Here is a 24,481-nt window from a genome sequence, read left to right on the forward strand (position 1 = left end):
TTGAGTTCTGCTCATTCTTTCCCTCCCTTCTCCTTGGCTTCCAGCTGAATGTTTGATGGTTTTCTTGAGGTGAGTCTAGGATTGCAGCCTCGTTTTCTCTTCTTTGCCCATCCCCTTTTCATGGCACACTTGTTCATCGTGGCCTGGACAGTGGCAGCCTATCCTGGCTGGATTAGTAATGTAGCTTCTTGCTTACTGAACCAGTCCTTCCATAACAGTGGGGATGGACTTGCATTTTCCCTTATGGCTGGATGTTAGTGCATTAGTCAATTTTTATAACTGTGTAGACCAGCAAGAGTCAAGAATACTGTCAGGGAGCATTTTTCTTGGGCTAAAATAAGAGTTCTGAGTACTTGTTACAGTTTAAACGAAAATCTACCTGGGTCTGTGACGGGGGGGCCGTGGGCTCCACAGGGCCGCTAGGCCAAAAGGAAAAGTTAATTAGGAAAAGAAAACAGCGGCAACGATCTAAGGAGGCACACTTATTTACTAAATACTACATCGAAATACAGGATAACACAATATAATATAATTGAAATTAAGCTAACGAATCAAGCAAAATAGGAGAGAGAATGAGTCCCAAAACCGAGAGGCCTACTGTAAACTGTAGGTGAAACGGCAAAGGCTCCCACACGCTCACTGATAGCAAAATTACAAAATTATTAAACCATGACAGTACTCAAAATGCTAAATTTCTGTTAACCAAATATGTAAAAATGCCTATCTTTATTCCACTTGAATTAAAAGAAAGTGGCAAGTCCCTTGTTTTACACCTGTGAATAAGGATTAATGTATCTAATCCCTAAACAGAGAAATCTTACACATCTTTTCCCAGTTTCTTTATTAAGAAATAAAGATATCAAGGTCTGTAGCAGCAGATCTGTACTGAAAACGAGCTGTTTTTTTTTAACGTGTGTATATGTGCAACATTCATATTTTACCAGTATTCCAAATATTTGATGTTAAAACATTTGAAGTATGTCATCTGGTTTTATGCTGCTGCGTTCTCATAAAGCAAACTATAGTTATTTTAGCAGTCACATAGTTGACTGGGTCTGCGAGACTATAAAAACAGACTAGGAAATACACTTTAACAGACTGTGGGCTTTGAGCTGAGATCAAATACTGTCATTTAGTACCTTCAAGTACAGGATTGCTGACATGGGCTTTTACTTCATACGTTACGGTATGTGATCTGGAGGCACCCAGTCTGCCTGTTTTACTGCCATCAGGTTACAGCTTTTCACAGATGACCTAGTACCAGTAGAAAGCCTTGACCTCTCACTTCTCCAGCACTTCAGAGGTTAATTTTGTTGAGGGATCAGATTTCTTTCTAGGGGAAGTTTCTGATGATCACCTTCTAGCTGGGCTTTACTTGCCAGTGTCTTTCAGATCTGCTGGATGCTGAGTGCTGTTGAAAAACAGCCTTCCTCCTACTTTATAGTTTGTGCCTAGGTAGTCAGGTTGCAAGCTGCTTCATTCCGTGGGGTGTTAATGGTAGCCTAATGAAGGTATCAACCTGTAAAGTAAACCTAAGCCCTTTTCCTGGGATTCTTCTTGGGCAGCAAGGTGGAGAAGCGCTTTGGCCGAGGAATATTGCAAGGTAAGGCAGTTTCTGCACTTTGAAAGCGTTGTGTGTGTTGTGTTGCACCTCTGTGCAAGTAGGACTAGCGTTTGAATTCTGGCAGCAATAGAAACGTGTTAAGGGATGCAGTAAATGTGGCAAGTTTTCTCCCTGCATTCTGTATTTCATCAGGCTCGATGAATACACAAAGTCAGTCTATTTTATTATGTTACAAAGATTTAGATGAATTAATCAGAAAGCCCCTATGTGAGAACTGACAGCTACCGCCGCGTTTGTTTTTTCTGGCTTTACTCGGGATTCTGTGAGTTTTATTGCCTGTTTAATAGGTTGCAGTCTGACTGGTTGTCTCTCCGTGTCGCAGGGTTTTAGTGGCTTTGTTATATTTTAACTCTCCTTTGCTCTCTGAGCAAAAGAAGGATCTCTCTATGAGAATGAGCTCACTTCTCACTGAAACAAAGGCTCGAGTCAGGCTGTTCCTGGCCATTATCACAGCACGGGCTGCACTTGCATTTCAGGACAGACTGTGCAGCTCTCATTCCTGTGCAAATTTGAGTTGGTTTGTGATGTGTTGTGAGCAACAAAAAGCTTCAGCAGTGACTGCAGATTGTTCTCAAGTCTTCAGCTGATGGTTTTGTGCCATGTGCTCCTAGAATTACCACGTGCTGTCCTTACAGGAGATGGCATTTGTGTTACAGCTGGAGCACAGGCAGGAGAATTACGTGCAGGCTGGGGAGCATAGCAGCCCGTGCTGTGTGTGCCAGGGCTGCAGGCAGGTAGCCTGGCCCAAGGTGTGCAACTGCAGGGCTTAGGGCAGGCCAGGCTGCTCTGTGGGTTGCTTGCTGCAAGGAACTGACATGCCTGCTGCATGTTTTTGTTTCCATACTATGCTTCGTTCCTTTCCTTCCCCTGTTTAGTTACGTCAGTGCTCTAAGAATTCAGCTAATCTCTTCTTTTCCCTCGTTGTGTTCCAGCCCGTTTTTATTTTGTGTCGGAGCTATGAATCTTTTCTTTGTTTCCCAAAGTAGGCTGCCAGGTAACAGGAGCTGCTCTGTGACCTGCTCAGCTCTCACACACCGCATTCAGTTCTGGAGGAGCATTCAGATGACAGAGCTGTGTCAGAAAGCGCGTTGCTGTTTTCAGTCAGTGCCACCCCTTCTTGGGGCTGCGACTGTAAATAGTGCCTTTGTGCTGGGAGGGGATGGATCCCCCAGGTATCAGCTCTGGGTGCTGGGCCTCATCCCTGCGGTCCCAGGGAGCTTTGGCTGGGGCCAAAGGGAGAGAAGAGCACGCTGCAGCTGTGAGCTGCATTTGCTGGTGCTTGGCTGTGGACTCCTGGCTCTGCTGCTGGAGTGCAGGGAGCTGAGCCGAGTGCTCAGCTGAATCATAGGGTCATCATGGGTTGGAACAGACCGCTAAGGTCATTTCAGACAGCCATCAACCCAGCAGCTTTGACTTGACCACTGGGGAGCCACCGGCTCAGTGCTGGGCTGTATGCTTTTTGTTGGGACTAGTCGTGCCTCTCAGCACAGGAAGGTTTTGGATGGGGGGCCAGCAGCAGTCCAAGAGGAAAGTCGTTGCAAAAAAACAGTTTCGAGCCCATGAAACAGAGGTCAGTAGCTGCTTACAGTGTTATGAGCTGGATTCTTCAGAGCTAGCTGTGCTGTATTGTTCACCCAGCATTTGGGTCAAAGGCTCTGATTTATCACCTCACCCCCAGGCTGCGTAGTGCCATAGGAACAATTGTTTTGAACAATGGCCTGAAAACAAGTTCCACCAGCCAAGCATTTTGCAACTTAATGCAGTCCTGGGACTGCTCTGTTTAGTGGCTGTAGATAGCGAGTGACTGAAATGTCTTGGAGCAAAAGAGATGGTCATTGGAATTTCTGCTTTATGCTAAGAGACTGGTAGTTTCAGCTGAAAGTCACATCATTTCCTAAAACTTGTCAAGTTTTAAGGGCAAAATGAAATCTAGTGTTGTTTTTTAACGGCTTATTAGCACTGATATAAAAAATTAAGCAAAAAGAGCACGCAGGTTTCTAGTTTCTACTACCCTTTTCTTCCCTAATTTTGTGGACCCAAATGGATACTTTTCTTCTGATAATTATTCTCTTTTACAAAGAGGTCTTTTAAATGTAAATCCTGAAATGTTATCTTAGATGAGTGCTAAGCACAGCTTGACAGCAACACTGCTTCAGCTTGGCGGTGGTGTAAACCAAATGGCCACTGAACAGCTCCCAGTTACACCTCCAGGTTAACTGGGTGCCAGGAATGTTGTATAGGGATTGGATTCTGCTCCAGAATGGACAGGCGGAATTGATCTGTATTTGTTTTCCCCTTCCCCTCTTTCAGTCATTTTACGCCTTGATTTATTCTTTTTTTGTTCTCCTATCAACTAATAAATAGTTAAATTTTTAGGTAGGAGAGGATAATTACCATGTTTCCAGTTGAAATATTGTAGAGCCCCAAGGCCCTGTCTTTGACAAATGTATTTTTCAGCAGCTCATTGTAATTTTGGTTTTGAGTGAAGAACCAGCAATGTTAGAATCCACACCCATCCACAGCTAAGGGTGGATTTCAGCCTTCAAACAATAGCTTTACTGAGTCGTATTTTAATGACGTTTTTCTTTGGACTTGCAAACTGCAAATGTTTCTGCTGTCAAGGACTGTGGGGTGGTTTAGGACAGTTTCATGTGCCCTCCAAGCTGACAAAAGAAGACCCAATTCTGTGGATGATGATTATGCAAGATGGGAAAGTGCTGATAGACTGTAGAAAAATACAAGTCTGAGCTTAACCGCATTGAAAACCTGTTTGAAAAAGCAGCTTGGAGTAGTTGACCTAGTGCTTTACGTGGGCGATCCGTAGAAGTTAGTCACATTAGGGTGAGCAGCCAAGGGAAGGGAAGGGAAGGGAAGGGAAGGGAAGGGAAGGGAAGGGAAGGGAAGGGAAGGGAAGGGAAGGGAAGGGAAGGGAAGGGAAGGGAAGGGAAGGGAAGGGAAGGGAAGGGAAGGGAAGGGAAGGGAAGGGAAGGGAAGGGAAGGGAAGGGAAGGGAAGGGAAGGGAAGGGACCATGGGTACTGCTGGACTTGTAAGGAGCAGGAGAGAGCTTGCTGTGCTTTGGGTAACTAACTGATAACGTGAAAGCCCACTTCCACTGCAAAAAAGGAAGAGGCTCTACCTTCCATAGCAAGGCAGAATTGCTAGCATTGGGCTGTGATGGTTATCTTCCCTACCCAGCATTGGTTAAAGCTTTGCTGCGCCCTTACCTTCATCTCGTCTATAACAATATGTCTTTAGTGGCTGTTTGATCTCGTTTACTTGAGCTATTTTCAGTAATGGGAATGGTTTTTAAGAGAGCGGTTGAATGATTGCCCTGTAAAATTCACTTAAAGATTTTACGTAGTTTTCGATAATCGAAGTAAAGTTTCAGGTAACTGATCAAATAGAGAAAGGAAAGCCCAAACATTCCAGCTTCAGGTCGCAGCTGAGTAGACTTCTGCTGACATCAGCCATTATTAATTGCACCAGCTAAATTACAAAGATGTTATCGGGGCTCTGGGAGCCAAGCGTACTGTAATTACAAGGGCTGCTGGGTTCCCCATTATGCATCCTTTCTTTTGGCTTTAACCATCAAGGCTCCAACTCAGGAGTGAATGAATTTATGCAGAGCCCTTGGGGTTGTTGTGAGAGCACTGTGCAAATGGAGATGCATCCACCTGGTGACAGATGCAGTGTCCTGCACGGCTGTGCATTGTACCAAATACAGTGGGGCACTTAGTGGGGTGAAGAGCTTGTAATGTAATAGCATCTTGCCTATGGCTGGTGGAAGCTTGGCTTGTCGGAATAGTCATGGGCATTAGTATTGTGTAGCCTCCATCAGCACATGAAAGGTGTAAAGCCCGAGATGTATTTAAGGGGAAGCCACAGCAATCAGTGCATTCAGATGCGTGCTTCCACCTTTGTCATTCAGCACATGTCCCAGTTCAGAAGGGCACTTACATATTTCTCTAATGCCTGAGATAGCCCAACTGAAGTCGATGGGACTGGCTGATAGCAGTAAAACTGCTTGTAATTGAGATGAGATGCATTTTTTCCAATGGTAAATGTATTCTTTCAAACTTTGAACTGTCTTATTTTCTAAACATCTCTCATAACTGATGCTATGAGCTGTAGATTTAGGTTGCATGCGTAGCAACCAAGTACAAAAGACTGCCCCTGAGATCCTTGTGTTTGCATTCCATCTCTGCATCATGGCTGTGCACGTGAGCACTATATCATCCCACACATACCTTGCTGCCAACACCCTCCCCTGTGCGGGACTTTGGGCATCGTTCCGAGGGTCACTTCAAGGTTTGTTTGCTCAAACTTTCAATGAGAAGAATGACATCATTGGTGCTGCCAACTTTCCAATGACATAGAGTAGGCTGTGTGGCAACAGCACAGTCAATGAGCAGTATGAACTTAGACTTGTTCTGTAATGAAGATAAGTTATGAAAATGAGCAGGCTGTTTACATCTGGCAACCAGCAGTATGATAAGGCTTGGAGAAAGAAAAATTTTCTTTTGAATTATGTTTTGTCTTTTTTTACCCATATTTTCTTGGTGTGGTGTTGTTTTTTTCTCCAGCTGGGATGACAGCAGCTCTGTCAGCAGTGGGATCAGTGACACCATAGATAATCTCAGCACTGATGACATTAACACCAGCTCCTCTATCAGCTCTTATGCCAACACACCTGCCTCCTCCCGTAAAAACTTAGATGCACAGGTAAGGTAAAAGAGTAACGCTGATGTTTATTGCGTTATCCACACAGTCGATATTATTGTCTTAAGTTGGATGAACTGTTTATTCATGCCTTCACAGATAGAATTTCTTGACAGAATAATGGTTAAATGCATAAGTTTCTGTTATACAGTAACCTTGCTCTAATTTGCAGCTGCTTTTACAGCCTTTCAGCAGTGAAGGCTGAAAAACTGGGAAGCTGATTGAGGAAAAACAGTAAGAATGCAAAGAATTATTGTTGTTTTGACCATGCTAAGTACCGTACTGCATCAGAACTGAGCTCCAGGTTCCTTAATCAGTCCACACTCATGTTTTTGATGTGCCTTTACCACCTTCCCCTTTCTTATGTACTTGACCAACTGAACCCATGCTCAACCCTCAGTGCAGTTGGTGTTGCTGAGAAGGAAGTGTCAAGCAGCAGTAACCACCATATCGTATGTGGTATTTATGAATGTTTCCTGTGTTTCTGTAACTGTGGAATCTCTGCTGTGGCGTTATAGCAACAAGTGATTTTTTTCCTTCATACCAGGACTGCTGTACAGAGAACATGCCACGGTAGATGGGAATTTTCCTTCTAGCTCTAGAAAAGGATGTGATGTTTTTTTTTTTCCACATAATAGAATTTAATTAAGTCAGCGTGAAGGTTGAAGATCATTTCCACTCCCATCAGAAATGCACATGTACTAGGCAAATGAAATAGATTATTTCCAGCTTCCGGGGCTGCACGTTACTTCAGGCTTTTTATTTCTGGCAGCATTTCATAGGAAGATAAATTTTATATCCATCAGCAACCTACATGTATATATGTCAAAGCTGCCGCCCTGCAGTGACTTAGCACTGCAGCAGATAGAGGAGAAGGAAAGAGATGACTTTCTTTTCAGTTTCTTTCTTATATTATTGTTCTTCCTTTTCATAACTGGACCCTACATTTGCTTTTAATACCTGTTCTAATGTAGAAGCGTGGTTGCTGTGAAGTCTTAACTCTGCCTGCAGGACTGTGGTACGAGCATATATTACTCTTTGTTCCCTTGCCACAGTGCATACTTGAGCCTACATTAAAGATTCCCAGTAAGCATCTGGTTGTGTATCGGTGATTTCATGTGTGCTCAAAGCTGCTAATGCAAGTCCTGTACAAGTTGAGAGGAGTTAAGATATATCAAGCATGTTTTTCAGTATGTTAATAGGGAAAATAACATAGGCAACTCAGGTGTTTTTTTGACAGTTGTTAATATCTCAGCATTGTAATACTGTTGGGAAGGAAAAAAAAGGAAGAAAAAGGAGACGTGACTAAATATTAAACAGAGAAAAAAAAATAGAAACTCATTTGACTTATATCTTCTGATGGATCAGATTCTTGGAAACACCTCTAAGAGATCAACATCTGTGTTGTTGAGCTTCTCTTCCTCCTCCACAACTATCACAGCATTCAAAAGAATGCAGACCTATAGCAGAAGATGAGCTGAAGCTTGTAAAGAACATAGCCATTAAAAGAGGGAACTGGGAGCCAAGATGCATGGGTTTGTTTACAGTTCTTTGATTTGTGTCTGTGACCTGCTTCTCTCCTCAGTTTCCATGACTGAAATTCTTTATTCTAGGTACTGTCAACTGCAAATTATTATCCATAAAATATTTTGTTTTCAACAACAACAACAAAATCCTATTCTTGTCAGTCAGACAGCAGAGAGCAATGGAACTACGTACATCCTGCAGGGTTGTTTTTTTGTTGCCCAGAGTAGTCCTCACTGCTCATGACAATAGTGAGTGCTGCATATATGCTTTTTCTGCCTTATCTCGAGTATGGTGGCCTGTGCCAGGGTTTGGGTTCCCCTTCTAAGCCACAAAGGACTGGTACACATCTGCACAGGGATGAGGACTTTTCTTCTCAGGCGATCCTCTGCTTTGGTTCTTGTAAATAGCAGGTGCTTAACTTTTAAGCTACCGCATCTATTTGAGGTGGTGCAGAAGTTGGATTTCAGGTAATTAAAGAGGGAGCTGGAAGCTCACACATGTGCAGCTGGGAGTTCAGACAAATAAGACAGCTCATCAAAGGGAGAGCTCTAACATGTCAGTGTCTACTGATAAAATCAGTTAGTTACTCTGCAATGAACAGGACGTGCTCACAGTGGAAAAGAAAGTTTCTGAATACTTCCATCTCCAGAAGAAGACTTATTTTGTTCATCTCTGAGAACCAGGCCCTAAATACAGCCATGATTTAATCTTTATTGATTATCGTAGTCCCCTTTGGTAGCAGTGATGTGAAGATGTTCTCAGGTTGATTCTGAGCAAGCCAGGGAAGGGAACTAGAATTTACCTTACCATGTCACTGTGTCTTGCTCTGATTATCATAGAATCATAGAATGGTTTGAGTTGGAAGGGACCTTAGATATCATCCAATTCCAACCACCTGCTATGGGCAGGGACATGTCCCTCTAGACCAGGTTGCTCATTGCCCTGTCCAGCCTGGCCGTGATGCTTCCACAGGGGGGGACATCCACAAGCTCGCTGGTCGATTTGATCTGTTTGCAGCTTAGTGAATAGGTTTATCGTGCTACATGTCTTGCTGTGTCCCGCTGCAGAGTTTTCCACTTTCACCTAATCCAGGCCTTTCAGGTGGGTGGAGTTTCTGCTGAAACTGGAAGCCAGGTTTCGCCATGTTTTGCTTTTGATTCCTTAGTCATGTTTCTGTGCTGTTCTTGTTGTTTACCATTAAGCAAACATCTCTGGCCAAGGAGCTTAGAGGGTAAATGTGCAGCATTTCAAAGGCTGGGGAAAAGAGCTTGGAGAAAAAACCTACGTGTGGGAGATGAAGTAGAACTGAAGGGAGCAGAGGCAGAGGGCTTGCTGTAGTGCAGTTTATTGTGTTGAGATTGTACTGCTCTTACAGATGTGAAGCGGGGAAAAGGAAAGCACAAGAGCATGTCATAGCCAACCAAAGCTAGAATAAAGTAGGTGTATTTCCTGCTCTCAAATCTGTACAGTGTAAATATGCAATTCCAGACAAGGTATTTGAAGTGAGGTACTAATGACAACGTGTGATTGACAGTGTTAGGATAGTTCTGTTGGCTGATTGTTGTTCCTTGCCCCTGTGCTCTCTTCCAAGATGTGTGAGTGTAGGAGATGTTTTCATGAAATGGTGATTTTAGAGAAACTCGAGACACAGAAATGATTACATTGAGAACATGTTACAAACATAGGGAAAAACAGTTTGTGAGAGCTGAGAATGGTTGATGAACTGATGTAGTTTGTGTATTTAAGACAGAGTTGAGTGTTGCTAGAAAGTTAGGAGGGATTCATTCTTCTTCAGTTCTTGGGTGTCTTTCTAGCATATCAGAATTAACAGCATTCCACAGCTTCAGATCTGTTCATAAAGCTGCCTCATCATGCTCTGGAGATCAGATTGCCAGACAAGAGATAGGAAAGCAGCAGGAACAAAGGAGAGTTAGCTGCAATGGTTCAAAATGATTTGTTGGCACTGTGCTATAAAGGGTTCCTTAGAAATTTGAGAGGGGGATTATAAATGGCATAGGGCTGAATGTGTCCTTTATAAACCAAATTCTTTTTCTTTCTTTTTTATCTGTTTGTTTGTTCTAAAGGGATCAATTCGTATGTTTTTTTATATTTTTGCCTACCTCATTAGAAGAGATATAACGTTGTTGGGCTCTTTTCTTACTGTGACTTTTCCTATTCAATGGCATGTTGTGTTTACTGGTACTTAGAGATGAGTGCTGACTTTATTAATCAGTTTAATGATTCTCTTCTGTGAAGCTGCTCAAAAGGAAGATGTGCTTATGAAGGTTCTATTGTAATTCATTATCTGTCCTAGACTGATGCAGAAAAGCATTCCCAGGTCGAGCGGAATTCCTTATGGTCCAGCGATGAAGTCAAGAAATCAGACGGAGGATCTGACAGTGGCATAAAAATGGAGCCAGGGTCTAAATGGAGGCGGAATCCCTCTGATGTGTCTGATGAATCTGATAAAAGCACTTCTGGTAGGAAGAATGCTGTTATTTCGCAGACGGGTTCCTGGCGACGGGGCATGTCGGCTCAGGTTGGCATTACCACACCAAGGACTAAACCTTCAACCACCTCGGGCGCATTAAAGACACCTGGAACAGGTGAGAAAAGGTGTAAGATACAAACAAAAAGGGCACTCAGTGGGGAAACAGTCTGAATACTTTACAGAGGTAGAACCTGAACTTCAGGTAATCTTGTCTTTTTATTTTTAGGTATTTTTTTAAACCTGTACGGCAACTCGTACGTCCACATTTCTGTTTCTCTTCATTTTAAAATGAGTATTTTGTAGTTGTACACCATGAAAGTTGTTTTTTAGACAACCCTGGTCTTAAGCCAAGCTATTTTTTGGGCATAGTGTTAACATATGAGGCTTGAATAATATAATTTTAGCTTTTGAAGTCACGATTAACTTTAAGAATATACAGTGAATGTGGTTGAGGAGAGGGGTTTTTTTAGCCAGTACTAAACCAGCATGCTAATTTATAATAAAACACCTTTTAGTTCTGGGCTTTCTCATAAATTTAGAGTTGATTTTAGCACTTGCAGATGTGTGAATGAAAAGTGATTGAATTTACATAAGCAAGTAATGTAAGTTTAATACCTCTTATTTGATTGTGTGAACAACTGTAACACAAAGAAAGTTGAAGTCACTACTTATTTTCTTGAAAAATACATTATAGGAAAATAACTCTACCTAACACAGCTTCTTTCTGCTGATAAAAAGGGATCAATCTGTAGTAGCTACAGAGCGCTGCTAATCTGTCACTATTACATAAGTTTGTTCTGTTTTTCGTGCTATGAAGGGCAAACATGCTACTTTCTCTGACAAGTCTGCATGTATAACTCATTAGAGTGGCCTTTAAGTTCAGTGCAGACTAGATCATAGTTTTTAACCACACTCTTGTGGCTAGCACGCTTTTGCTTTTCATGCTGCTTTGAGTTTCATCATTTGCTTGCTGTTTTCAAGTCATTAAATATTAGAATTCTTTTTCTATTTTTGTAGGGAAAACTGATGACGCCAAGGTATCAGAAAAGGGTAGACTATCTCCTAAGGCTGGACATGTTAAACGTTCCCCATCAGATGCAGGACGCAGCAGTGGTGATGAATCCAAAAAGCTTCCCACAAGTAACTCTAGAACAACTGCTGCTAATGCTAATGCATTCGGATTTAAGAAACAGAGCGGGTCAGCCGTAGGCATGACTATCATTACGGCCAGTGGGGCAACTATCACCAGTAGATCAGCTACTCTGGGAAAAATCCCAAAGTCATCTGGACTCATGGGTAGGACCGCTGGTCGGAAGACTAGTGTTGATGGCTCACAGAACCAGGATGATGGCTACTTAGCGCTTAGTGCCCGAACTAACCTTCAGTATCGTAGCTTACCCCGGCCCAGTAAATCAAGTAGCAGAAGTGGAGCTGGGAATAGATCAAGCACTAGTAGCATAGACTCCAACATAAGCAGCAAATCAGCTGGGTTGCCTGTCCCTAAAATGAGAGAGCCGGCCAAGGTAATTCTTGGAAGCTCTCTGCCAGGATTAGTCAATCAGACTGATAAAGAGAAAGGGATTTCGTCTGACAACGAAAGCGTGGCCTCATGTAATTCTGTTAAAGTGAACCCTGCATCACAGACTGCTTCTAGTGGAGCTCAAAGTACTCACCAGCAAGGAGCCAAGTACCCTGATGTGGCCTCTCCCACTTTGCGCAGGTAGGCAATAAATTCATTGATTGTGAAATGATGTTAGTTAGAGCTGAATGGTCCAGGACTCTTTGAGCCAGGTCTGGCTGTATTTTGAGGAGCGCTTAGTGTCCTACATGAAGGTCTTTGTATTTAATTTCACATAAACAGTTGGGCTAGTGTTGTAAATACACAGAGCACACTGAGACAAGAGCAAGAGTTTAACATATGGAAAAGAAAAGCAATCTGTCTGGTAGAAGTACGGGCAGTTGTGATACGAGTCTCTGTCATAAGAACTGTTGATTGGACAGGCTGAATAGGTGCATATGGTGTTCATATGACCTGGGCGTACTCAAGAACAGAGGAAGTTCTGCTCAGGGCATACACAGCCATATATCTTCAGGAGCTCTTGGCTAGAAATGCTATAGTCCTCTGCTCTGAGGACAGTCCAGTAGACACCTGCTTTGTAAGATTTCATCCCCAGTATGGCACACCTACTTTGAATAATTTCATCCCCAGTACGATGCGCTGTTGATATGGAAATAGCAAGTCCGTATAGATATGGGTGAGCAGGGTTGATGTTGCGAAAGTATTATTCAGTGATTCAATGAAGAAACACCAAGGATGGATTTGGAACCACAGTAATAGTCTCTGGACTTGAGAATAGGGAGTGAACACAAAGAGATTCAGAAATTTTGCAGTTCTGTATGTCTGATCTATGATCGTTTATTCAACATTGATTTTCTGAACCTAAGATACAGAGTTTAGATATAAAATAGCTTTTGTAACACTCATAATAGCGGGTTATTCAAATACAAAGAAGCCTAAAAGAAATTCCTGTCTAAGCTGGGTTGAAATCTCTTATCTCAGTGGTATTTTTGAACAGGTGTCTTACTTGCCTTCTATTTCTCCATCGTTGCCCCACACGTTACTTTAACATGAAAGCTGAGTTGGGCAGGCATTAATTTCTTGACATCAAAGTCTGATATTAGTGAAAGGTTTCATTAATATAATTTTTCAGTTTAATTTGACATCGAGTAGCTTGTCTGTTTCAAGTTGCAGTGTTTTGCATTTCATTTTGTCTTGACACCATGATACCCATACAGTTACGCTACATCATCCTGCTTGCAGTGATGTGATAAAGCTGCATTCCATCTGAAGCACCAGTGCAAGCATAATGGCTGTGATGGCAGCTTAGGCTAAAGCTTCATAGAGTTGTAAGCTGTTTCTTTTTAGATGAGTGGTTTTCTTTGAAGAGCATTTGGCGAGGGTAATTCCAGATACTTCATTTGTTTTATTCCTAGTTATCTTTAGATTAGCCATGTCTTGTAGGATGTTTAATCTTCATCAGTGACTCCTTTAAAATGAAAAACACAGATAGACCTTTCAATTCTAAGGCATGCTGCATGGCAAATGCAGATTTTCAGTGTTGTATACCTCGGCACATAAATCTGGAAATTCAATTGATTTTTTGATTGCAGATTGATTTATTTTTTGATGAATAGAAAGCCACGTTGCTAGCCATAATTGAAATACTGCATTAGAAACACATTCAACCTCAAAGAGAAGATGCTGATGCTGAATTTCACTGCTCCGTTATTTGATCTCAGATTTCATTCTTGAGTTTTTACCAGGCTGTCTAAATAGAGACGTATTCATCAGAGTTGAATTCGACCTCTTCCACTTGTTACTGATTTCTAGAATGGCGACTGAGAAGACTCTGAGCTTTATTCTCACATTCAGTTGAGATGGGTTGCATGAAGTTTTGCCTGTGTCTTTTCTCAGCCTTGAAATGTAGACATGGGGTCTAGATAGGCCAAGTTTGCCAAATCTCTGCAGGTTTGTGAATGCCTGCATTCTCTTAGTCAAATGCTGAGATAAAAGATAATATACCTTTGCGTTTAATATTCCATGTTATGTATTTTTCATACTGTCTTTTTTTTTTACAGACTTTTTGGTGGAAAGCCTAGTAAGCAAGTTCCCATCACAACAGCAGAAAATATGAAAAATTCAGTAGTCATCTCCAATCCTCATGCTACTATGAACCAGCAGGGTAATCTTGATTCACCATCTGGCAGTGGTATACTAAGCAGCGGGGGCAGCAGTCCTCTCTATAGTAAGAACACAGATTTGAACCAGTCTCCACTAGCTTCTAGTCCCAGTTCTGCACATTCAGCTCCTTCCAACAGTTTAACGTGGGGCACCAACGCAAGTAGCTCTTCAGCTGTTAGCAAGGATGGCATTGGTTATCAGTCCGTCAGCAGTCTTCATACCAGCTGTGAATCCATTGATATCTCTCTGAGCAGTGGAGGTGGGCTGAGCCATAACTCCTCCGGTAGCTTGATTCCAGCCTCTAAAGATGATTCTCTGACTCCTTTTGTCCGAACCAACAGCGTTAAGACCACACTGTCTGAAAGGTTAGTAGTTATTTTCTCTCATCTCCATATACTCATATGTATTTCCAGAGTGAGTGAGGTTCTCTCAGCAGTAGGCAAGAGCGTAGTTGCAGTTCAAGTTGTGCTTCTTGTGAGATGGTATTGAATGAGATTACTAGAACAAACTAAGTAACCATTCTAGGAAAGGAACCCAGTTCAGAGCAAGCGGATATGTTCAGGTGAGATTTTTCATCTGCTGTGGTAATCAATATGACAGCTTTTCCTGTTTACTGTATTATACTTAATATATGAATGTTGCATCACATATCTTTCCTGAGTTACTTGATCTGTTCGTTATGACAGTTTTAATTTGAGAAGCTTCTTGTTGAACTTCACGTTCATAACATTCAATTAAGGTAGAATCTGGGCTTCCAGTGCTTGCGTGTTGTGATGATGACAACAGTTTATGAAAAGAAGATGTGATTTGACAAGCTTTTAGATTCGAGCTCATGCTGAAAAGTCCCTGTCTCCCTGTACGGCTTTGATCCCTTCTCTGCCTCTCCCTCCTGCCCTCTATCCCATCTCCAGCTGCCCTCTGCATTCTTCTGGTGGAGGTGTTCGTGTGAATGCATTGCACAGACCAGCTGGGATTTGGATCCAATTGGAAAATGGTCACTTGAATTGTATTTCAGGCTGATTGGTTTCCCAGCTGTCATCAGTAGCTGGTAGGAGTGGGGAGCAGGCTGATTAGGGAGGAGGGAACAGGACTGCTTTTCCAGCATGTTCAGCTGGTATCTGGATAAAACAGACAGAGACCCGCAGGGCATGCTCTGTTCTAGAAGGTGGTACCCCGCAAGTGTTGGAAATAAGCTGTATCCTGATGTCTAATTACATAGTCAAGCGACCCAATTTTTGCATCAGCATCTTAATGCCAGAAGTTATTGCTGAATGAAATGTTCTGATGGTTTGGGTTTCTGTTTGTGTTTTTATTGTAATTCCTTTCTGTTCTCTCCTCTTGACATTTTAATGTTTTTTCTGTCTTACTGGACTGGTTCTTCTAGCCCTCTTTCTTCCCCTGCCGCTAGTCCCAAATTCTGCAGAAATACTTTGCCCAGGAGACAGGACAGGTAATGCTGTCTCAGGACAGTAGAATGCACAAGGCTGTAGGTTTTGTTGCCCATCGTGGTGACACGAATTGTGAAAGATGTGCTCAGTCGAGTCCCCTGCTGTGTTCATTGTTCAGCTGTGAACTGATACAAAGACATGCCAGTGAGAGTGCACTCAAACACCCCGTTTATCTACCTAAATCTGGATTACAGCATATGGCAGAGTTGGCATGTTCTTCTCGTTGCTCTTGATACTGGGAACATCTTTTGATTTGGGATGGTTGGTTGGCTTTTTTTTTTTTCTTTCTGAACATTTGCTCATTTCTTTGCCAATTTTTGTTCTGTCATTTGAAACTCTCACTAGCATTTCAGCATCCTTCTGGCATGCTGCTTTTCTCACTGCGTTTCAGGCTTGTCACTTATGTCGTGAAGTCCCAGTGTCATTCAGTGTTGTCAGTCCCTTATTGCAGTTTGGTACGTGAGTGTTTTGTGGGGGGGCTTGGGCTCAACCAACCTTCTAAAAATGAATGTAAAAGCTGAGAAAAGATGACCTGAATTGAAACGTTTCAGTTTGCTGACAAAATTTAAGCTGAGATTAGTACATTTAAACAGCTCGATCCTGTTAGTCCCCATAGCACGCAGCTGCAATGTAATATCGGGCTGCATTCCCTATGTTTAGTGCTGAGCAGGCAGGAAGGTGGTTCTGACAAGCAGATTCTCATCAGTTTTCAGCAATATCCTGCCAAAATGGGGATTTTTAAGCTTATGCTTCACACACAGTATTTTTACGTTCATTGTGGACGGGAGAAATGGCAGAATCAGTTTGTGAGCAGATGAGCTTCATTAGCATGGTGTCAGCTGCATGCCTGTGAAAAACCACACCTGGGGAAGGAGGTTTTTGCATGTTCCTGTAGAAAGGCCCCAGCACTTTTTGCCTCTGAAGAGGTGATGCAGATGTTTGCACTCCCTTCTTCACTCTGATCTTAACCCTTCCCTGTTGTCCTTCTCTGAAGTTCTTCTCTTTTAACTTTTCTGCAGCGACCCACATCTTGATAGGAACACTTTGCCTAAGAAGGGACTCAGGTATTGGTGTTTCTGTGCAGTTTAACACAGCTTTTGTGGTGGCTTTGGAGTTTGCCTTGTGTTTCTGTTTCTGTTGTGGCTGGTGGTGATGGTCGCAGTGTTTGCAAGAGGTGGCAACAATCTTACTTATTTCTTTCTTCCTTCCTTTCTTTCCTTCTCTCTTTCTTTTTTCTTTACTTCTTAAAGGAGGTCATTATCTACTGTGCTTTTTCTTTCTATTCATCCAGTGGCTTGTCTGCTTAAACAAGAGTTGTGGCTTTTGCTGGAAAGCACCTCATCAACCATCACTAGGCTCGCTTTGGAAGCAATAATTTTGTGCTTTTGTGGCTCTTACATGCAGTGACATGAGATTATGTTCACCCCAGGGTCCTTGGTGTTCATACAAAAGCAGAAGATACGTTCAGTATCATCCTAAACCTTTCAGAATGGATATGGACATATTCACTTTGGAAAATATATCAAACAGTTTAGAACTCCAGAACTGCTTAATGCAGCTTGCAGGAACTCTTAAGTTGATGCCTTGAAATGGCAGCTGCAATTTGTTCTGTGCTCTATGCATCATTCTTCATAGCAGCTTTATCCCCTGAGGCTGAGTGCTAAAAGCCTTTCTTAAACTGGAATTTTGTTTAAAATGTTTGTGTGGTAGTTGAGTGTGTCTCTAATATATAAAGACTCTCTCTTAAGAATGAAACGTTTGAGTGCTGAAGAGGTAGGTATCAATCGTGCAGAAACCCCCCATTCTTAATTAACTGATACATGTCTCAAGTTTGCCTTCAAAAAAGGCTCAGTGTAGTCTCCGTGTTGATTATTTAATTGTTTAAATGATTTAATTTCATTTTGAGATGAGATGCACCTCCCTTTAATGTCTGTGTAGTGTAAATTATTAGGTTCCCAACTTGTTTTAAAATCTGATAATGGCTTTCTTGACTAGAATTTGATATGTCGTATGACATAAATCCAGCTAATCTTAGCACCAGAATATTACTATAAGGATACGTTTGGGCATATCCTAAGGAAAGGGAGGCTTTTCCAAGCTATGTCTTTGTTTTTCAGTCATACCTATGTAACACACACTGCACTTGATTCTGCAATACTGCACTACACAATTCCTATCATTAGCTTTTTGCTAACTGTTTGTTGGTTGTTGCTGAAGCTGTAGGAAAGGAGAAGTCTTTAAATTTTATACGAAAGCTTTTCCTCCTTTTGTTTCCTCTCCCCCTCCTCGAGCTTTGTGACATTCCATGGTTTGTTTGTTCGTTTGTTCATCTTTCTTTATTCAGTAGTTGCCAGAGTTCATTTTGAAAGAGCCTGTTTGCTTTGTGCAGGTACACTCCTTCCTCCCAACTTCGTAGCCAGGAAGATGCAAAAGAATGGCTACGGTCGCATTCAGCAGGAGGGCTCCAGGACACTGCTGGCAATTCTCCATTTTCATCGGGATCCAGCATAACGTCACCTTCTGGAACTAGATTTAACTTCTCCCAGCTTGGTGAATAACTCTGTGTTTTGAGAATCATGGAAATAGTTTGTGTGCTTTGAAAATAGCACGTGACGTAACGTAATGCTCTCACAGCAGCTCCAAGTACCATTTTGAACCTTCAGGAAGCACTTGGGTTGAAATTAGTGTGACTAATCAGCATTGGTGTCTTGTGTGCCCAAAGGTGGCATAGTTACAGTCACGTCTGAAAGTATTTCCCTTGGAGTCATCAGATGCCTTAATCTAAATCGTGAGCTATTAAGCAGAGCCATTCGTTAATATCTCAGCTTGCTGTGTTTGATAGAATGAAAACTGAGAATGTGAAAACAGGAATGGAAGTTTTATACTCTAAGCACTGGCTGGGAGATCAATGGCTCTTGAGGCAGAATTGAGGTTTCTGTGCTATCTTTTCATCTGAAAATTCTGCAAGAATACCATTTTCTGGGAACCTGAAGGCTTCTAAGGAGATGAGGCCTGTTCTGTGTTAGCAAAATATTAAATTAAATGAGAATTAATTCATGCCTATGAGGTATTACTGAGTTTGCCTATAGAAGCATGGACTTATCATGCAATGTTTAGAATGACCTTATTTACTGGAGTTTTCTTATTTATTAGTTCGATTTGCATGCATCTTATTTGAATCCATTGAAATTAGAAACATAATGAAGTCTCAAGTGGATGACATGAAAAATTTATGTCTTAAATGTTTTCTGATAGCTGCACCAGCATGGAGCGTGAACATTTTTGACCATGCAAATAAATTGCCATTTATTCTGTGCTTCACAGCAAGCCCAACCACTGCAGCCCAGATGAGCCTGTCAAATCCAACTATGCTGCGGACCCACAGCCTTTCCAATGCAGATGGTCCCTATGACCCCTATAGTGACATACGCTTCAGGAACAGCTCCATGTCCTTGGATGAGAAGAGCAGGACAATGAGCAGATCTGGCTCGTTCCGTGATGGCTTTGAAGAAGGTCAGTACAGTGTGTGGTGCTGGAAATGAGCAGAAGATGACATTCTCTCCTAAACCAAATGTAAATTTAGTGCTTCATTTCAGCACATGGGTCATTTCAGAGCAGTTTTCTGTGTGTTACCTTAATCTTGTGACCTTATAAGCCACGTCCCTCGGTAAGGTGCTTTGACGGCCACAACCAAATTACATGCTTTTCATTACACCAATGTGGTGAGCAGTAAAATGGCATTTATTTGACTGTAAAAGTCCCTTATATATGTTTTCCACTTCATCTACACCCCTTCTACATATGTATAACCAAGCAAGGGAGGGCCTATCGCGTTACATCCCGAGTGTTTGTGCACGCCTATTACTGTAACACCAATATGTGCAATTGTATTTTAGAGGTCCATGGCTGAGGATCTTCATTAGGGGTTGAAAATGAGAAGAATAACCCCTGTAGGGTTCAAATAACAGTTCCAAAACAATCTGAGTTTGTAGTCTGCACGCAGATGCATGTTAACTGCAGCGAACAGGAATCACATGAAGAGCATAGCTGCCTTCAGGCTCCTAATTAAATAGTCTTAAAGTAGCCATTGCACAAAAGCATTAATTCCTTGGTTGCTCTTGACACAGACATCTCGGATGATTTACACTTAATGATGTATTATAGTGACCATGAAAAATAATGGTGTGAATGCAGCTTCCATCTCAGGAATTACCGTCTCTGCTGGTTCCCAGAAGATAGAAAGGTCTACCTGGTGAAAAATCAGCAAGAATCTGCCTTGTCACATTTCTTTCCCTAAGCATTTGCTGTCGTTGCAGCCAGACATGGAACATGTGATTAGACAGACCTTGGGCTTGACTCCTGCTGGTTATTCTTATGGTCTTACTGCAGTGCAGTCCTTAACATCGCACTATAAAGATCATTTTAATTGAGAACATTATTAAGAAACAGCAAATGGGTGTGAGGGTTTTTTTTTGCTTTATTGTGGGTTTTTTTCCTTTTCATTGTCTTAAATTCTTCCAGAAGCCAACTTAAATGTTGTTTACTTCTCTTTCCAGCCTCGCCTTAGGATATAAAGTCAATGTGAAAACTAAACCCATTTATTTTGAGTGTAGGAGAATTTCAGTAGCTAATTAGAGCCCAACTTTTCTCAGCTTTTTTTTTAATTTTTCTTCTTTTTATTTGCTGGAGTATTTAGATGAGAGGAAAAGATTTCATCTGATTGGTGTGAAGTTATCTGAAGTTTGAATGAAGGCTTCAGTATTTTGTTTCTAAAAATAAGGCAAGGAAAAGTAATCATGCATGTTTCGGTAGCTCAGATTGTAGCTTCAGGTAGTTGTTCTGAACAGTGTGCTTAGAAAGGAGTGTTCAGATCATGACCACCCATGAGACAGCTCCATTGTAGCTAGTGAAGGAAGAGAGAGATGTTTCAGAAGACAGTGCTGAGCCTCCACTGTAGTGATTTCTGATGGAGGTGCTCTAGATCTTCTTGTTCCTCTCAGGTCATCTCCATCCTGGTCTGTGTTTGGACTGCTTAAACAAAACAGCCTCCCTCTCGTCTCATGTAATGCCAAAGGTGAAGCAGTTAGGCTTACTTCTGTTATTTGTCCTGCTTTATACTTTTCTCTTTCTCCTGAGTCTTAAGATGAGGCTGCTGAAATACTTCATTCTAAATAAATCTTCATTGAAACATTCCTTTTTAATCTTGGCAGTGGCACCTCTCCCCCTCAGAAAACTTGTAGTATTCAGTTGTTGAAACAGCTTTACCAAGTTGGAGTTTATGGATTATGCTTTCTGGCCGTCTCTTCTTCCAGCTGAACGTTGTGCAATGATGTAATTAAGTTTATGATGGGTGATGATGGAAGTATTTCCTCAGTAGGCAAATAGCTGGTAAAAGAGATCTGTGGTGTCCAATGTGTGGTCACTTTATACAGTTTGTTTATTTTCTTTCCTCCAGTGCATGGTTCTTCTCTCTCTTTGGTGTCCAGTACGTCATCTATTTATTCAACAGTGAGTATAATGGAATGATTGTTTCGCTTTGTTAATCAGAGTTGGTGAATAACTAGTCTTTTTGTACATGTTACTTCTGCCATTCAAGGAGGAGGAATGCTGGCTATGAAAGAAATGTTGGTCTTCATAAAGATGCATGTAGATATTTAGCAGCATCCTTATTAAACAGAGTTGATAATGGTGTAAAAGCAGCAGTTTGTTGTTTGAGTCAGTGCTTTAACAACTCTGCTGAATAGATGTTGCTGCTAGAGACCTCAGCAGAATTGAGGATCTTTGAACTTAATTATTTCATACAACAAATTTGGATGCTTCAAGTCATTCTAACCTTGTGTTTTACTACTGATGAAGCTTGAATAAGTTGTTCAGTGCCCTCGGTATCCAAGCTAGACAGATTAAAACTGGATCGTGCATTCCTGGCATGCTGTGATCACAATTTAGGAGATTCCTATAAACTGGTCTTTTTAGAAGAAATGAATGATAGATAATTACTTGCGAAATGCATGTGAATTGAACGGAATCTTTCAGTTCAAATCATGATGCAAGAATGATGCAGCTCCACAGTTAGCACATATTCACAGCTGAAACAAGACAAAGTGACACCTGGTGAGAACATGGAAGGACTTGCTCTTGGAAGACCACGCATAACTGTTTATGAAGTCAGCCAGCCAGCATAGTGTTATTTCTTGTATTTGTTTCACTGATAAGCAAAGAACATGTGTAACATGGCCTTAAGGCGTTGATAATCATTTGAAAATATTGCTTTCCATTACGAACCTTGCCTCAAGCAAGGTCTGTGTGCAGCCAAAACAGATAACAGAGTGGAAGGATGGAAAACAGACCTTTCCTTGTAGCCACAAGAGCCACAAGGAGAGTAGTCAGAAGCTACTGCTTACGTTTCTGGTTCATGTGCTTTCTGTCCAAGCCCAAGTGGTTCTTAATAGTGTGGTTTGACAAACATAATTTTCACAGTGGCTGGTACTGGACATGTTTACGTAAGAGTAGTGGGATGTGTGACTTTTTACTCTGTCCTTCTCCTTGCTGATAGCTTTGGTTAGAAACAAGCCACAGTAGCCAAAATTTTGTCCTCCTGACCGCAGTGGATGGTCAATGCATCCACTTTACATACTCAGATAACTAGTTGTGTGACCTCAATTTTTCATCATCACGGTGCCTAGACAGCACCAAGTGGTAGTAATTTTCTTCAGATTGCTGTTGAATGCAAAAGCATGACCGCCATCCCATGGAGGGCTGAGCATGCGAGGTAGCGAATTGCCAAGGATCTCCCATGGTCTTTGTCAGTCCTGTCTCTTCTGAGCCTCATGAAATTCCTTTTGCACTAACCAGGACTTCAGCCTTTCACAGCTCAGACTCAGTGGTGCGCTGGCTGACAAATTGGGAAGTGGAGACAGATTCCTTCACGTAGGAGGAGGTGCTGTACAAGCAGCCTGCTTTCTTTATCTCAAGCAAATAATCTAAGATGGAGTATAGACATGAAAATCCTAAATAAGAAATTATTACTCGAGTTCTTGAAAATCATATTAATGATAATGATAATAGTAGTTAAGGTTGTTGTACTGGTTCTGTTGTAATGTCCTCATATATTTTCCTCTGGTTTTATTTTATAGCCTGAAGAGAAATGCCAATCAGAGGTAAGAGCGGTTTGTGTTTGACAAGCATAAATATACTGTCAAGACAACGCCTTTTTTGTCTTACTGTTCTACTGCTTCATATCATGGTACAGTAAAGAGATCTCTTAAAATACACAGATTCGCAAGCTACGAAGAGAGTTGGATGCGTCCCAAGAGAAAGTATCAGCGCTGACAACTCAGCTAACTGCAAATGTGAGTACAACTCAAAGAATTAACTCTGAGCAGGGAATGCATGTAATGCATTAATTACTACTGCAGATTTTGTTAGTAAAAAAAAACAAAAAACCTGAACAGCAACACAAATGTGTGTAATATTTATTTTCTATTACCTGTGTATTTTAAAAGAATAACTGCATTCATATGTGGGACCTTAGGAAAGCTAACATGCTCAGTCCTACAGAGTTACCTTATGCCTTCCCTTATATACTGAATTAGAATGTTTGCTTTGCTTTAGAAGTCTGATAAAAACAGCATCCTCAGATAATGAGAAAGTCGTTGAAGGCTGACTCTTGTTTGTTACTTTCTAAGTAGTGTCTTGTTTCGATATTTAAGTGTGGTGAGCTACAAACAATGGCTGAAACTGGTAGGAATAAGAAACGGTAGAAACCTGCATTGCAAAACATTATGTTTTCCTATTCCATAAAGAAGTGGGCTGATGGAATCATGGTAACAATGGCATAAGGGGCTGTGAGAATTAATTTGCAATGGCCTTAAGAATGAATGTACCTCATTTTTGCCAGTGTAGGCAGTGCCTCTGGAATTTGGTGTTTACACTTGGAGAAAAAAACAGTTGAAGCCAGGAAGTGTTGAGGCAATGCTATGCATGACCCAGAGCAAGTTTATTTGTGTGTTCTATTCTGGAGTCACAGATCGAAGTAATCTGAAAAACAGAAGCTTACTGCAAAAATAAGCAGGTCTAGAGTAAACAAGCAGCAGATGAACAGTCATCAGCTTGGGTCATACTGACATCCTCGGTTGTGGGAATAGATAAATGTCAGAGCACATGCTACTGAGGAGGACATTGGTGTCCATCAGCTCTTTGAATAGGTGGAATACTAAACTTGGCAAGATCCCCTTACATGTGCTGTTTGTTAATCCATGTAATCACCTTTCTCTCTTTTTAAATGTTTGCTGTGTTTTGATGAGTATTACAGAACACTGTTTCACCCCCACACCCCACTCTTCCCTCCCAATAGAAACTTTGCAGTCTGCTTCTTAAATAAATGTTTACGTTTTCAAACACGTGTAGTAATGGTTTAGCTTACTTGTTATTTTCTCACAGCCTCAGCTCTGCTTATTTTCATAGGGGCTGGTGGGAATGAGAGGTGCACATCTCTGTGTTATTGTACTGTTCGTGTTCGTTTGCAGTGTGAATGTGAGAGCTATTATTTAGGGTAAGTCAGCTGTGTGCTGATGATGACCAAGTCTGGAATGACTCTGTGAAAGGCTGTGCCATATGGATATATTTAGTTGAGATGATGTCTGTTTCTGCTTGGAAAGATTTGACACAGTTTTGTTGTTTCAAGTAGATTTTAAGTTGAAAAATGATGGAGTTGTGATAATTGTAGAACATAAAGATCATTGAGCTCCAACCCTGCTGTCATGGGAACCATCCAAGCACCAGGAGGTTCTGGATAGTATTCAGCAGGTTGGACCTTTATAGCAAGTCAGGTGCCCCCAGGTACTCAGAGACCACGGAGTTAGTTGCAGAGCATCAGCTGATGGAGCAGCTTGCAGACTAGCCACAGGACCTCAATAGTGTTGTCTGTGTA

At 41.6% G+C, this 24,481-nt stretch overlaps 1 protein-coding gene across 19 annotated transcripts in view; it reads left to right on the forward strand.

The window, feature by feature from the left end:
- Nucleotides 1–24,481, forward strand: part of NAV2 (neuron navigator 2) — a 181,309-nt gene that overhangs the window by 135,282 nt on the left and 21,546 nt on the right. For 12 of the 19 annotated variants that reach the window (XM_085548133.1, XM_085548132.1, XM_085548131.1 and 9 more), the window contains 11 exons: nt 6,209–6,347; nt 10,186–10,477; nt 11,380–12,082; nt 14,002–14,469; nt 15,489–15,554; nt 16,572–16,616; nt 17,942–18,102; nt 18,877–19,065; nt 21,008–21,060; nt 22,686–22,709; nt 22,827–22,901. In XM_085548133.1, the coding sequence (XP_085404259.1) occupies nt 6,209–6,347; nt 10,186–10,477; nt 11,380–12,082; nt 14,002–14,469; nt 15,489–15,554; nt 16,572–16,616; nt 17,942–18,102; nt 18,877–19,065; nt 21,008–21,060; nt 22,686–22,709; nt 22,827–22,901 (2,215 nt within the window). Of the gene's footprint in view, nt 1–1,335; nt 1,604–6,208; nt 6,348–10,185; nt 10,478–11,379; nt 12,083–14,001; nt 14,470–15,488; nt 15,555–16,571; nt 16,617–17,941; nt 18,103–18,876; nt 19,066–21,007; nt 21,061–22,685; nt 22,710–22,826; nt 22,902–24,481 lie in introns of those variants that run through there. The other 7 variants (XM_085548135.1, XM_032445169.2, XM_015863391.2 and 4 more) reach the window with 5 other exon arrangements.

Source organism: Coturnix japonica, chromosome 5 (genome assembly GCF_054131305.1).
Source record: "Coturnix japonica strain WE chromosome 5, WE-NBRP24, whole genome shotgun sequence".
Classification (NCBI taxonomy): Eukaryota; Metazoa; Chordata; class Aves; order Galliformes; family Phasianidae; genus Coturnix; species Coturnix japonica.